Genomic DNA, 15494 nt, shown 5'->3' with positions numbered 1-15494 from the left:
AGACTGGCATGTAATGGTAGTTTTAACATCAGGTACATGTAATCCTTACTTTCCTAAGCCATGATGGTAGATGTGTCACCATGTTCAGTATAATGATGAGGGAGGAGCTAAGGTGGCGGAGGAATAGGACGGAGAGACCACTTTCTCCCCTACAAATTCATCGAAAGAACATTTGAACACTGAGCAAACTGCACAAAACAACTTCTGATGGCTAGCAGAGGACATCAGGTGCCCAGAAAAGAGCCCATTGTCTTCGAAAGGAGGTAGGTCAGTATAGTGATGAATTTCCAGTAGAAATGACAGGGATCTGGGTAGGGCATACTTAATTAACAGTGTCAAACCATTAGAGAATGAGCCATTGCCATATATATATCAGCTATAATTTGTTTCTATAATTCACAGTCCTAAAGAGGAATATCTTTAATCTGCTCATCTGTAGTCTTCCAAATTGCAGACCAAGTGACTAGACAGTTGGCAAAAGTCCAAAAGTCAGTAAAAACATATGGTTTAATCTTAGTAGTATTGCATTATCTAAGGTGAAGTGAAGTGAAGTCGCTCAGTCATGTCCGACTCTTTGCAACCTCATGGACTGTAGCCTACCAGTCTCCTCCCTCCATGGGATTCTTCAGGCAAGAGTACTGGAGTGGGTTGCCATTTCCTTCTCCAGGGGATCTTCCCAACTCAGGGAGCGAACCAGGGTCTCCCGCATTCCAGACAGATGCTTTAACCTCTGAGCCACCAGGGAAGCTTATCTAAGGTAGGTATTGGCAAACTGCCTGTAAGTTCTAGACAGTGAATATTTTCAGCCTTTCAAGAAATACAGTCTCAGCTCTGACATTATAGTGTGAAAACAGCCATAGACAACACATAAATGAACAGACTTGGCTGTGTTCTAAGAAAACTTCATTTATAAAAGCAGATAACAGGCCAGATTTGGCCCATAGGTCATAGTTTTCTGACCCCTGGACCTAAGGGAGGCCCAGGATAATGGTAACAGCTTTTGTTTACCAGAAACTACCTTTAAGAGGACTCAGATGTTGGACTTGGCAAAGTCTTAAAGAAACTATTATAAATATGTTCAAAGAACTAAATCATGCCATACTTACAGAAGTAAGGGTAAAAATAGATTGGCAGTTCCTCAAAAAGTTAAACATAGATTTACCATTTTTTACCCAGAAATTGACTCTTAGATATATACCCAACATAAATGAAATTGAGTACTCAAATATTTCTACGCAAATATTCATAGCAACACTAATCACAGCAATCCAAAGGTGGAAACAACCAATATGTCCATCACCAATGAATCAATACACAAAATGTGGTATGTCCATACAATGAAACATCATTCAGCCATTAAAAGGAATGAAGTACTGATACATGCTACAACGTGGATGAACCTGAGAAACATTATGCTAAATGGAAGAAACCAGACATAAAATTTCACATTTATATGAATAAATTTATATGAAATACCTGAAACAGAAAATTCCGTAGCAAGAGAAGCATATTGATGGTTTCCAGGTACTGGGGAAAGAGAGGAAAGGAAACTGACTCCTTAGTAAATGTAAAGTTTCTTTTGGGCTAATGGAACCATTTTATAAGTGGATAGAAGTAGTGGTTACACAACATGAATATACAAAATGCCAAAGAATTTTACACTTTAAAAGGTTAATTTTATATTATGTGAATTTCACCTCAATTTCAAAAGAAAAGGAAAATAAAAGAAGTAAAGGTATGATGACAATGTCTCATGATATAGATAAAATCTTCATCTTCATTCAGTTGATCAGTGGTGTCTGACTCTTTGGGACCCCATGGACTGCAGCACGCCAGGCTTCCCTGTCCTTCACCATCTCCCAGAGTTGGCTCAAATGCATGTCCGTTGCATCATTGATGCCATCCAACCATCTCTGTTGTCCCCTTCTCCTCCTGCCTTTAATCTTTCCCAGCATCAGGGGCTTTTCCAATGAATCATCTCTTTGCATCAGGTGGCCAGAGTATGGGAGCTTCTGCTTCAGCATCAGTCCTTTCAATGTACATTCATGGTTAATTTCCTTTAGGATTGACTGGTTTGACCCCCTTGCAGTTCAAGGGACTCTCAAGAGTCTTCTCCAGCACTACAGTTCAAAGGCATCAATTCTTTGGTGCTCAGCCTTTTTTATTGTCCAGCTCTCACATCCATACATGACTACTAGAAAAACCATAGTTTTGACTATACAGACCTTTGTTGGCAAAGTAATGTCTCTGCTTTTTAATATGCTCTCTGGATTTGTTGTTGCTTTTCTTCCAAGGAGCAGGCGTCTTTTAATTTCATGGCTGCAGTCACCATTTGCAGTGATTTTGGAGCCCAAGAAAATAAAGTCTGTCACTGTTTCCATTGTTTCCCCATCCATTGCCATGAAGTGATGGGACTGGATGCCATGATCTTTGTTTTTGAATGCTAAGTTTTAAGCCAGCTTTTTCACTCTCCTCTTTCACCTTCATCAAGAAGCTCTTTAATTCACCTTCACCTTCTGCCATAAGAGTGTTGACATCTGCATATAAGAGATAATATTGATATCTGAGGTTATTGATATTTTTCCCTGAAATCTTGATTCCAGCTTGTGCTTCATCTGGCCCAGCATTTCACATAATGTACTCTGCATATAAGTTAAATAAACAGGGTGACAATATACAGCCTTGATGTATCCCTTTCACAATTTTGAACCAATCTGTTCTATCTGGTTCTAACTGTTGCTTCTTGATTTGCGTACAGGTTTTGCAGGAGGCAGGTAGGGTGGTCTGGTATTCCTGTCTCTTTAAGAATTTTCCACAGTTTGTTGTGATCCACACAGTCAAAGGCTTTGGTGTAGTCAATAAAGCAGAAGTAGATGTTTTTCTGGAATTCTCTTGCTTTTTCTAGGATGCAGCAGATGTTGGCAATTTGATCTCTGGTTCCTCTGCATTTTCTAAATCTAACTTGTACATCTAGAAGTTCTCAATTCAGGTACTATTGAAGCCTAGCTTGAAGGATTTTGAACATTACTTTGATAGCATGTGAAATAAGTATAATTGTGCAGTAGTTTGGACATTCTGTGGCATTGCCCTTCTTTGGGATTGGAATGAAAACTGACCTGTTCCAGTCCTGTGGCCACTGCTGAGTTTTCCAAATTTGCTGGCATACTGAGTGCACTTTCACAGCATCATCTTTTAGGATATAAAATAGGTCCGCTGAAATTCCATCACCTCCACTAGCTTTGTTTGTAGTGATGCTTCCTAAGGCCCACTTGACTTCACACTCCAGGATATCTGGCTGTAGGTGAGTGATCACACCATCATGGTTATCCACGTAATTAAGATCTTTTTTGTATAGTTCTGTGTATTCTTGCCACGTCTTAATTGCTTCTGCTTCTGTTGGTTCCATACATTTCTGTCCTTTATTGTGCCTATCTTTGCACCATAGAGGCTATTACTTTAGAAATACAATAGAGACTGTTAATAAAGAAATATAAACTATATATAAAAAAGAACCAAATGGAAATTCTGGAATTGAAAAAGTACAATAACTGAAATTTAAAAATACTTGAGGGACTCAGTAGTAGATTTGAACTGGCAGAAGAAAGAGTTATGAACTTGAAGATAAATAATAGTATGCAATCTGAAAAATGGAAGGGAAATAGGATGAGGAAATGGAGCAGAACCTCAGAGAAGTACGGGATAAGCATGTCTACATACATGTGCTGGAAACATGAAAACAAAAAGAGAGAAAGAGAAGAAAACAGATTCTTGAAGAAATAATAGCTAAAAGCCAGATTTAATGAGAAATATTAATCTACACATCCAAGGAACTCAGTGAATTGAAATTAACTGAGTGAATTTTTAGGATAAATACAAAGAAATATAAACATACATATCAGGAGAATTCCCTGGTTGTCCAATAGTTAGGACTCTACACTCTTACTACTGAGGGCCCAGGTTCAATCCCTGATCAGGGAACTAAGATCCTGCAAGCTACATGGCATGGCCAAAAACAAAACAAAAATATCATAGTAAAAATGCTGAGGCCAAAAGAAAATCCTGAAAGCGATAAGAGAAAAATTACTCATGTATAAGAGAACCTTAATAAGATTAACAGTGAACTCCTCTTCAGAAACAATGAAAGCAGAAAGCAATGGGATGATATGTTTAAAGTGCTGAAAGAAAAACCTCAACTAAGAATCCTATAAACAGCAAAACCCAACTTAAAAGTGGGAAGAGGATCCAAATAGACAGTTCTGTAAAGGAGATATACAGATGGCCGACAAGCGCATGCAGAGATGCTCAACATCATTGACTAGCAGTGAAATGTAAGTCAAAACCATAATGAGCTATTATTACTTCATAGCCACTAGGATGGCAATAATAAAAGACAGATAATATTAAATATTGGAAAGTATGTTCAGAAATCGGAATCCTCATACACTGCTGGTAGGAATATAAAATGTTGTAGGCACTTTGTAAAAATAGTTTGGCAATTCCTCAAATGTTTATACTTAGTTACTGTATGACTGAATAGTTTTATGTGACCCAGCAAGTGAGCTCTTAGATATGTCCCCAAAATAAATGAAAACATATGTCCACCCAAAAACTCATACATGAACATTTGTAGCAGGATTATCCATAATAGCCCAAAAATAGAAACAACCCAAATATCAATAAACTGATGCATGGATAAACAAAAGGTGGTGTATTCACATGATGGAATATTATTTGGCAGTAAAAATGAATGAAGTGCTGATACATGTCACAACTAGATAAACTTGAAAATGTTAAGTGAAGGAACCCAGTAATAAAATATCACATATTTTATAATTCCATTTATATGAAAAGTGCAGAATAGGCTAACCTAGAGAGACAGAATGTGGCACCCTGTCTCTATGTGTCCTCACATGTAAAAGGGCTTGAGATTTCTGTGGAGCTTCTGATAGTTTCCTGGGCTATCGAATGTGGGGGGATTGGGAGGTGACTGCTAATGGGTATAAAATTATTTTTAGTATATTGAAAATCTTCTGGAATTAGATACTGATGATGGATGCACAACTCTGTAGATTTGCTAAAAACCACTGTTATGTCAGTTATATCTTAATAAAGCAGTTACTCCCCAAATGGTCCTTTTTTGCTAAGCTTTTAACTTTTAGAATAAATGACATAAATTTCTGTTAATGGTAGAGCATCTGATTTCAACAGATGCCTCAACAGAGTTGAAGAATGAGAGCTGAGGGTGTCTAAACTTGTCACCCTTCTTATTCCTTGCTGTCTGTTGAATATGAATTACTTAAAATGTACAAACATAACGATACATGGTTTTGGTAAGTGAGAGTGATATCCATGGAGTTGTGCTACCCAGATCACCCTTCAAGGAAGGACTTTCTGCCCACCTTCAGAATCTACCTCTGGTGACTCTGCAGTCACCTCACTTCAGGTCACACTCTTCCAAGAGCAGCCCACATCGATGGCAAGAATATAAAATCCCAGTCAAAACTAGAATTCCTTTTTAAAACCAATACAGTATACTAACGCATATATATGGAATTTAGAAAGATGGTAACGATAACCCTATATGCAAGACAGAAAAAGAGACACAGATGTACAAAACAGACTTTTGGACTCTATGGGAGAAGGCGAGGGTGGGATGATCTGGAGGGTGGGATGATCTGAGAGAACAGCATCGAAACATGTATATTATCAAGTGTGAAACAGATCGCCAGTCCAGGTTGGATGCATGAGACAAGTGCTCGGGGCTGGTGCACTGGGATGACCCAGAGTGGGGGATGGGGAGGGAGGTGCCAGGTGGGTTCAGGATGGGGAACACATGTAAATCCATGGCTGATTCATGTCAATGTATGGCAAAAACCACTACAATATTGTAAAGTAACTAGCCTCCAACTAATAAAAATAATTGGGAAAGAAAAATAAATGAATAAATTACAGTTAAAAAAAAAACAAACCTAGTGTCTCATGCCTTTATTATGCACAGGTATATGGTTTGAATTTTCACTGTTAATATCCTCAGATGGAAAAATACCATTTAACTATGCTTTGGAATTTGTGAATATTCATAAGGCCCTATTATGGTCTAAATGTTTTTGTATTATATGTTGCAGTCCTAACCCTAAAGGTGATGCCTTTAGTAACTGGAGCCTTTGGGAGGTGTTTAAATCATGAGGGTGGAGCTGTTACCGAAAAGTGTGGGGTCTGGCTGCTCACCACCCAAAATCCAGTAAACAGGCCAGGTTGGTGGAAAGGAACGTTTGCTTTATTTCAGATGCTGGCAACTCGTGGGGAGGGCGAACATATGTCCAAAGGCCAACTCCCCAACCCAACAAGCAGAGAGTAAGACTTTTATACACAGAGTCGGGAGTAGGGGTTGCTACATGGAGAAACAGAAGTTATCTCTGACAGTCATCCTCAAATTGGTCATTAGTGGTCTGACCAGTGTCATCTTGGTTGTTTTTAGTTCAGTTCAGTCACTCCATCATGTCTGACTCTGTGACCCCATGGACTGCAGCATGCCAGGCTTTCCTGTCCATCACCAACTCCCAAAGCTTGCTCAAATTCATGTCCATCGAGTTGGTGATGCCATCTAATCATCTTATCCTCTGTCGTCCCCTTCTCCTCCTGCCTTCAATATTTCCCAGCATCAGGGTCTTTTCCAATAAGTTAGTTCTTTATATCACGTGGTCAAAGTATTGGAGCTTCAGCTTCAGTATCAGTCCTTCCTATGAATATTCAGGACTGGTTTCCTTTTGGATAGACTGGTTGGATCTCCTTGCTGTCCAAGGGACTCTCAAAAGTCTTCTCCAACACCACAGTTCAAAAGCATCAATTCTTTGGCACTCAGGTTTCTTTATGGTCCAATTCTCACATCCATACATGACTCCTGAAAAAACCATAGCTTTGACTATATGGACCTTATTTGGCAAAGTAGTATCTCTGCTTTTTAATATGTTGTCTAGGTTTGTCATAGCTTTTCTTCCAAGGAGCAAGTGTCTTTTAATTGGTTTTAATTGTTTGTTTTAGGTACAGTTAATCTTCAGTTCCAAAATCCATTTGTTAACCATTTCCTTGAGGCCAGTTCTGGGAATTATGACAGCTTATGTCATGGGTACAGTCTGGTCATTATGTAGTTAACTTCTTCGCACCTGTGTTTTAATATCTATAAGACAGTTCACAGGATATGGCTCAGAATATTATCTGTAGCCCTAGAGAAAGAACTAAAGGTCCTTGACTGTGCTTAATGCCTACATTATTATTTGATCTCTTTTGACTGTTTTTCTTTGTTTTCCACATTTCTCACTTCTCTGATTAAATTCTCATTTAATTTAATTCTCACTTCTCTGATTAAATTTCTCATTTCTCACTTTCTCTTTGACTAAAGTTTTCCACAGACAAAAGGCAGACAGGGACATGGGGTAGGGGTAGGGTCCTGCTTCACTTCAAAATCTTACAATTGGATTAGTGTCTTTACAAAGAAGCTCCAGAGAAATCCCAAGCCCCTTCTACCATAAGAGGACACATAGAGAAGGTGCCAGCTGTGAATCAGGAAGAGAGCCCCAACTCAACCATGCTGGCACTTTGATCTTAGACTTCTAGCATCCAGAACTGTGAAAATTAAAGTGCTTTTGTTTAACAAATCTATCCAATCTATGGCATATTGTTATTGCAATTCAACCAGACAAAGACAATGTCCTTAAGAGGAGGAAAACTCAAACTTTCACCATGAGGTTTGCTTTCACAACACAAAGAACACAGGATTCTCACTCAAACTACTTCTGCCAAAGAAGTTTTAACAGTCAAAATTTACAGACTACCTAAAGAACAAAATAGCATGAAAGAGACCCAACAGAAAATAGGACAATTGACACTTTATTAACTACAGACAATAGAATAACTTGAAAGATATTTTAAAACAAATATATTGGAAATGTTCAAAAACAAAGGAACAGTTATCCTTAAGAGATGAATATAGATAAAATAACAGATAAAAACAATCAAAAGCCCTAAGAAAGAAAAATGTAGTCATTGACATAACCACCTAAATTCCCTTGTATGTTTCATAAGAGGTGATAGACTGGACTTTGACCACATCCTGTGTGTTGAAAGTAAGACCTGCTGGTTCCCTTCCCCCACTCCACACTTTTTCACAGTTAGCTGAATCTGGGGCCCAGCAGTTACTTTTGAGGTCGTTACTGCAGGTTGGCCTTATCCTGCTACTTGGAGTACTACTGATAGTTGTTCGCTCACTAAGTCATATATCCAACTCTTTGTGACTCTATGGACTGTAGCACACCAGGCTCCTCTGTCCTCCACTATCTCCGACAGTTTGCTCAATTTCATGTCCATTGAGTCAGTGATGCTATCTAACTACCTCATCCTCTGCCACCCATTTCTCCTTTGCTTTTCAATATTTCCTTGGATCAGGGTCTTTTCCAATGAGTTGGCTATTGATAGTAGCTTTAATTAAGTGCTTTAAGAGACAAATTGAACAGATTAGGTTTTAGCCTCTGTTGGTCAAATTAAAGTAGCTGATAGAGTGGCATACTTCCATGAATATTTGAATTCAGCCAAGAACTTATTGGGGTGGATTGTTGGAAGAGGCAACACATGGACCTGCACATTCTTGCTGGGTGTACCAAGAATGCAGGGCCTTGATTACCTAGGCCATTTCTCAAGGTTGCGTTTATAGTAAACAGCCTTGAGAGATGAAGTATTTTCTCCTTCCAAAAAGAGCAATCTTGCTTCAGTTTGCCATAAAAATGATGAACCCCCTCAAGCTCAGTGTTTCTGTCTTGTAATACAAACCCACTGCATGAGTAAACATCTATCTGGACCAACCTTCCTACATTATACTGTAGGACCTGGGGCGTGGAGAACCAACACAAACATGAAGCTCCAGCTACTACTCTTTTTCTTTTTTTTAATTTATTTATTTTTGACTGAACTAGGTCTTTGTTGCTGCCCATGGGCTTTCTCTAGTTGCTGCAACCAGGGGCTACTCTGCTCATTGCTGTGGCTTCTCTTGTTATGGAGCACAGGCTCTAGGGTGCAAAGGCTTGTGGTTGTGAAGTGTGGGGTTAAGTTACTCAGCAGCATGTGGGTTCTTAATTCATGGACCAGAGTTCAAACCCCAGTCCCCTGCCTTAGCAAGGCAGATTCTTAACCACTGGACCACCAGGGAAGGTCCCTGGCTACTGCTCTTATCATGAGTAATAAAGTTGTTTATCACTGACCCAGCATTCTTCTGACAGCATTCATAATATGGTATTAAAGCTAACTTATAAACTAGTAAGTAGGCTTAACTCTCAGATTCTGTATGACTCTTGACAATTACAAAAATCAATTACAAGAGAGTTTTTAAGTGAAAAATGAAAGGTAAGGGACTTCCCTTGTGGTCCAGTGATTAAGACTCCACATTCTCACTGCAAGCGTCATGGCTTCCATCCCTGGTCAGGGAACTAAGATCCCACATGCTGCAACTAAGACCCAGCACAGCAAAATAAATAACTATTTTTTAAAAAATACAAGTATTGCAAACTAAGAATTCTACAGATTTAGTAGAAAGAATAAGAACATAGAAGAATTAAATGATACTAATCAATGAATAATCACATACACAGTGGCTCAGATGGTAAAGAACCTGTCTGCAGTGCCGGAGGCCTGGGTTCGATCCATGGGTTGGGAAGATCCCTTGGAGAAGGAAATGTGTTCTTGCCTGAAAAATCCCACGGACAGAAGAGCCTGGTATGCTACAGTCCATGGGGTTGCAAAGTGTTGGACACAACTGAGAGATTAACACTAACACACCTACTATATTTTTGTGCACATACATGTACGTACATGGAGAGAGAGATTTAGACATGCATATATAAAACACAGAAAGAGAACATTACAACTCTCAGATAGAAAATATACATTTTCTGAATATTTATAGAGCACATACAAAATCAGTCATGTATTTGGCCACAAAAATAGCTCATTTAATTTAAGCAAAAAACATTGCAAAATAGGAAAAGGATATGAATAGATTATTTTGAGGAAAGAATATCTAGATAGCCAGCAACTTTATGAAAAGATGTTAAATTTACTAGCAATTAGAGAAACAAGAATTAAAGTAATAATGAGATACTACTTTTCACCCGTGATATCTGCCAACATTTAAGAGTAAGCAGATCTTAAAAATAGTGCTCAGTGAAAAACTAAACAAATCTATGACAAATATCACACACATAAATTAGAAATACTTCCATAGAACAATCATATTAAAAGGATACATACAACAAGAAGATACACATTAGACATTAGAATGATTTCCTAGAGCGGGGGGATGAGATTGGGAAGTGGACATAATGAAAATAAATGGAAAAATAAATAAAATGAACAATAACATCTGTTGCTTAGCGATGTAGAAGAAAAGAAACTCTCCAACACTCCTGATGGAAATATGAAGAAAATAATATGACAACATATGTTAATATATCCTAGAAACAGTGGAATGCTCCTCAATAGGGGATGACTAAGTCATCCACCCTATAAAATTAAGCCACTAAAGGAGAATTAAAACTATACTTGATGCTTTAAAGAATTATTATTAAATGAAAGAGTTTGTAGAAAAGTGAGTATACACTGATGCCATTCTAAGAAACAGTGATCTCTCCCCACCCCCAACCTAACCTTTAAATGTATGTGTGAGAACATAGATACATGTATGAATGAATGTGTGCATGTGTGTACAAGCACAGGGCAAAAATAAGAATATACAAGGAATAGCATGAGGAACTAAACTAATGGAAGGGGGAAAGATAGGAGAAAGAAAGGCAGAGGCAAATAAAAGAAGAAAAGAAAAAGACTGCACTAAAAAAATTCAAATGTGTATATGTGAAAGTGTTTGTAGGCAGAAACTAAGAAAGATTTGTATTTATTTAACATACAAGTATCTCAGATAGTTGGAATTTCAGGCCACATATCAATAGGAAGTATGTTGGTTGTATGGGTCTTGGTTGTTGCCTGCCTTGATAAATCTGGGATACATAATACTGGCACTAAGGTTACTATCTCTCTGATTTGTACTGTTTGTGGCATCTTTGTGGTTACAGTTCTTTCTTGGTTCTTATACCTGTACAATTTTTAAGAAAAATAGTGAAAGCAAGTTTGTTGGATTAACACATAAAATTTGTCAGTTAATCGGCCCTAGTTTAGTGTTTACTTAGGAATATATGTGACTGAAAGCTTGGTGGTAACTGCATATCTTAGGAATTGGAGAGACTGACTTAATAAAAATGCTTTGTCATTTAGAATGCATTTTAGTAAGTGATGGATGCTGAGAAAAAGTTGTAGAGGTAAAGGGCAACTTGTTCATAACTGAGGCTTTTGAATCTTAGCAAACTTAAGTTGTAAATATTCATATAAAATGTACACCCATTTTTTCTTTCTTGTTTATGAAAGAACTAAGTACTAACAAATGCATTAAACAAATATTAGGAGTCAATACCTGTATAGTGTCATTTACTGTATTATATTTGTATTTCAGATGCCTTTGGTGCTTCATGAAGAATATTTCTAGATACATCACAGACATTAAGCCTTTGCCACCCAACATAAAAGATAGACTCATCAAAATTATGAGCGTGCAGGGGCAGATAACAGATTCAAACATAAGTGAGGTAAGAATATATACAACTGCAAAGCAAGCTTATTATATTTTACTGTTCAGCTATGGCTTCAGATTTTTGGAACAATGTTTTATATTAGGATGAGTAATTTTAGAATATACTAAAGTTCTTTTTTCTCCAGATAACCATAATGTCCTTGTGCAATAGCTTCTAAAAAAATCTCCCATTGACTTCCTCGGGGAATCTCTGGACTTCCCTGGGGGTCCAGAGGTTAAGACTCAGTGCTTCCAATGCAGGGGGTACAGATTTCATTCCTGGTTGGGGAACTAAGATCCCACATGCCGAGCAGCCAAAACACAAATAAAATAAAAATTAAAACTCTTCTACCACTGTTCCTTCAGTTATTCCCCTTGTCTTCATGGTACCAACATCCATGAACTGCATATTTTCAAGAAATGTTAAACTTTTCGGTTAAGTATACCTTAGTAAATCTAGAAAAAATTAAAATGCAGAGTGAAAAAACAAATGACAAAAAAAAGACCCACAAGAAGAAATAGGAATGTTACATTGTGACTCTAGGACACAAACCATATCTACGTGTAACAGTACAGTGTTCAGTTCACTTGGATATTTTCTATTTTATTCTAGTATGTCTTATTTCAATTAAAAAATGTTGATCATAGCCTACCAGATTGATTTTATCCCTTCAGGGATAACAATCAGTTAAAAATCATTCATCTAAACTCTTCATTCTTCTTCTGGCTTCCTCACTCCATCTAACTTATACTTACTCCCTTTCCCTGTATATATGTTAGTTACTCAGTTGTGTCTGACTCTTTGCGACCCCATGGACTGTAGCCCACTAGACTCCTCTGTCCATGGGATTCTCCAGGCAAGAATACTGAGTGGGTTGCCATGCCCTTCTCCAGGTGATCTTCTGTATCCAGGGATTGAACCCGGGTCTCCCACGTTATAGGCAGATTCTTTACCAACTGAGCTTCCTAGGAAGCCCTTTCCCTAATTAAGCTAAAAATAACAATTCTGTAAGGGAGAATGTATAGTAAAGCTTCTGACCTGAATAAAAATACCAGCTTTGCCACTCTTTCTGACACTGAACCTCAGTTCTCTTAACTGTAAAATGGGTTTGCAACTATCATCACTCCCTGCCTACAGAGATTAAAGACTCGTACCTGCTGAGCAAAGAGGCACATAGCTAGAATCTCTCATAATAATCAGAAGCTACTGGAAGAGGATAAGCACCCCACTACCTTGGTTCTGCTTCCATATCTAATGGGTTCTTATTCTGTACCAGCTGTCTCAGTAGAGCTCTGTGTCACAATAAGACTTTGGGGACACTATAAGCTGCACCCTCAGTTGGAAGTAGACTTGGTTTTTTCTGCTTTTTGTATCTGTCTTCACACAAATGCATTTCTGTATTCTTTGCTATAGTTTTCACCTGCCACTTCTCTGTTATGACCATTAAAACACTGAATATGGAATAAATATTTATGTTTATAGGAAATTTTAATTTTTCAAAATAATGTATGTATTATAGATTTTACATCCTGAAGTCCAAACTCTAGATCTACGAAGCTGTGATATTTCAGATACTGCTCTCCTGCACCTATGTAACTGCAGAAAACTGAAGAAATTAAATTTAAATTCCTCGAAAGAAAACCGAATTTCCATAACTTCAAAAGGTATGTTTATTAACACTGAACGAATTGGTAGAGAGCTATTCACCATAGTTTTGGAGCAGAGAAGGGGAAAATATGCTAAAAGATAGTATGAAGATGTCAGTCAGTCAGTTCAGTCGCTCAGTCATGTCCAACTCTTTGCTACCCCATGGTCTGCAGCACGCCAGGCTTCCCTGTCCATCACCATCTCCCAGAGCTTGCTCTAACTCATGTCCATTGAGTCGGTGATGCCATCAAAGCATCTCATCCTCTGTCATCCCCTTCTCTTCCCACCTTCAATCTTTCCCAGCATCAGGGTCTTTTCCAATGAGTCAGTTCTAAGAACCCCATGAACAGTTTGAAGGTGTCAAAGAAAAAGAAACTATATTTATCAATAAAAATATTCAAAATAAACTAGAGAATCCTAATTAGAATTCTTGCTTATAATCAGTGCTGAAAGTTAGGAAATACATTGTCACTACTTAAATTTTAAACATATTTAAAATAAGCATGACTAGATAAATATTTTAAATATTTTGCCTAGTATAGTGAAACAAGAAATGACCAGTTCATAACATTGTTAAGAATTTTTTGTTGTAATATTACAACAGAAAGTTAAATCATTAGCAAATATTTACTAGGTTCTCTCCCATCAGTCTGTATAACACATAGTTTTGTAGCCAGAACTGCCCCATTTTGAACTGCACAAAACTTGAAATGTGTATTTTCAAGTTGCCCCATTTTGAGCTGCACAAAACTTGAAACATGTATTTTCCACTCCTGCTGACCTAAGCACGCCTCAAAACTATTTTAGACAATGACTAATTGACTAAGAAAGAACTAATCTTGCTTGCTTAATTCCAGATACCAACCTCAAGGACATGGGCAGGGAAGCTGAAACAATTTAGACTATAAGCCAGTCACATAGCAAAATCACTAAACGCCCAGTTCTCTGAAAGATATAAAGATCTAATACACACTCATAAGTTGTTTTCACAGGAAGCAGACCAGATGAAAACTGCTGACTGCAAGCATGTAGACCCCAGACCAGTTGAAACCAGAAGACTGGTGATGTTTGAAACTTTACCTTGATGCCAACCAATCTGAGAACTGTGTATGAACTGCTTGTGTACCTTGCAGCCCCCTCCCTCACACAGGCTTTAGAACCTTTATCTCCCAACTGGCAACTTGGAGATGCTCTTAAGGACGTCAGTCTACCATCTGCCCAGCTTGCCAGCTTCCTGACTAAAGCAACTTTAAGTTTTCCACCAACACTTGGCTCTTGAGCATTGATCTTCTGAGTAGCAGGAAGCCGAAATTGGGTTTGGTACCGACCTTGTCCAGTTACAGTGTTTTATAACCAGGCAGACTGCATGTATCAGTGTGACTGTTACATGAATTAATGGATTTTTACCATTTTTTAAAAATATTAAAATTTTTACTCTTTTCAGTATAAGAAAGAGGGAGTTATTTGGCTACCTAGGTTTCTGGAAAATTTTGTAGGTAGTTGGCTCTATTTTTACAATTATCTTGGTTAGCAAGTTGGGATATTCATATTATTGCAAGGAAGCATAAGTTTTAAAATGTTTACACAAATACTGACTCTCTAAAAAGAACTTTCATGCTGAACACTAATGAATAAAGAGTTCTTTCTTAAGACATAGTAAACAATAAAAATGACCAACACACAAATTTACCATCTTCCATTTTGTGTATTTTGCCCATAAAGGTTTCTTTTAACAGTGCTAAAATGTTTGTCCATGATTGAAGAGCCCAGGATTCCTTCAGTACTCTTTCTATTTATATGGCACATCATCATATACCTGTCACCAAAATGCTTTTACATCAGTTTAATTGGCTTTAAGGGCCTCTCTTTTCTTGACCCCCGGTAAAATCTGAGATTCGTCCAGGCTACCAGAGAAGGAGCATGGTGGTAGGAAAGGGTAGAATCAAGGAGGGAGGAGAAAACCCAGAAACATGGATATGATTTCTAAGGATAAGCATGAAAGCTATTACTTAAGACATTTGTGGCATTCAACTTTTGATTTCTTTTCAGAGTCTATAAGAAAATTAACTTTATTACTTTAAAACTTTTAACAAAAAGGAGAATCATCTACTATTTAATTACCTAATTTGGTTCTGAATGATTTTTGGTCATTTCCTAAAAGCAAATCTAATCATAAAAAAG

General features: G+C 37.7%; 1 protein-coding gene across 4 annotated transcripts in view; it reads left to right on the top strand.

The window, feature by feature from the left end:
• Positions 1-15494, top strand: part of AMN1 (antagonist of mitotic exit network 1 homolog) — a 77975-nt gene that overhangs the window by 26346 nt on the left and 36135 nt on the right. For all 4 annotated transcript variants that reach the window (XM_043440812.1, XM_043440813.1, XM_043440814.1 and 1 more), the window contains 2 exons: positions 11549-11681; positions 13186-13330. In XM_043440812.1, coding sequence (XP_043296747.1) covers positions 11549-11681; positions 13186-13330 — 278 coding nt within the window. The remainder of the gene's footprint in view (positions 1-11548; positions 11682-13185; positions 13331-15494) is intronic.

Source organism: Cervus canadensis, chromosome 21 (genome assembly GCF_019320065.1).
Source record: "Cervus canadensis isolate Bull #8, Minnesota chromosome 21, ASM1932006v1, whole genome shotgun sequence".
NCBI classification, from domain to species: domain Eukaryota; kingdom Metazoa; phylum Chordata; class Mammalia; order Artiodactyla; family Cervidae; genus Cervus; species Cervus canadensis.
This window is presented reverse-complemented; position numbering and strand designations above follow the sequence as displayed.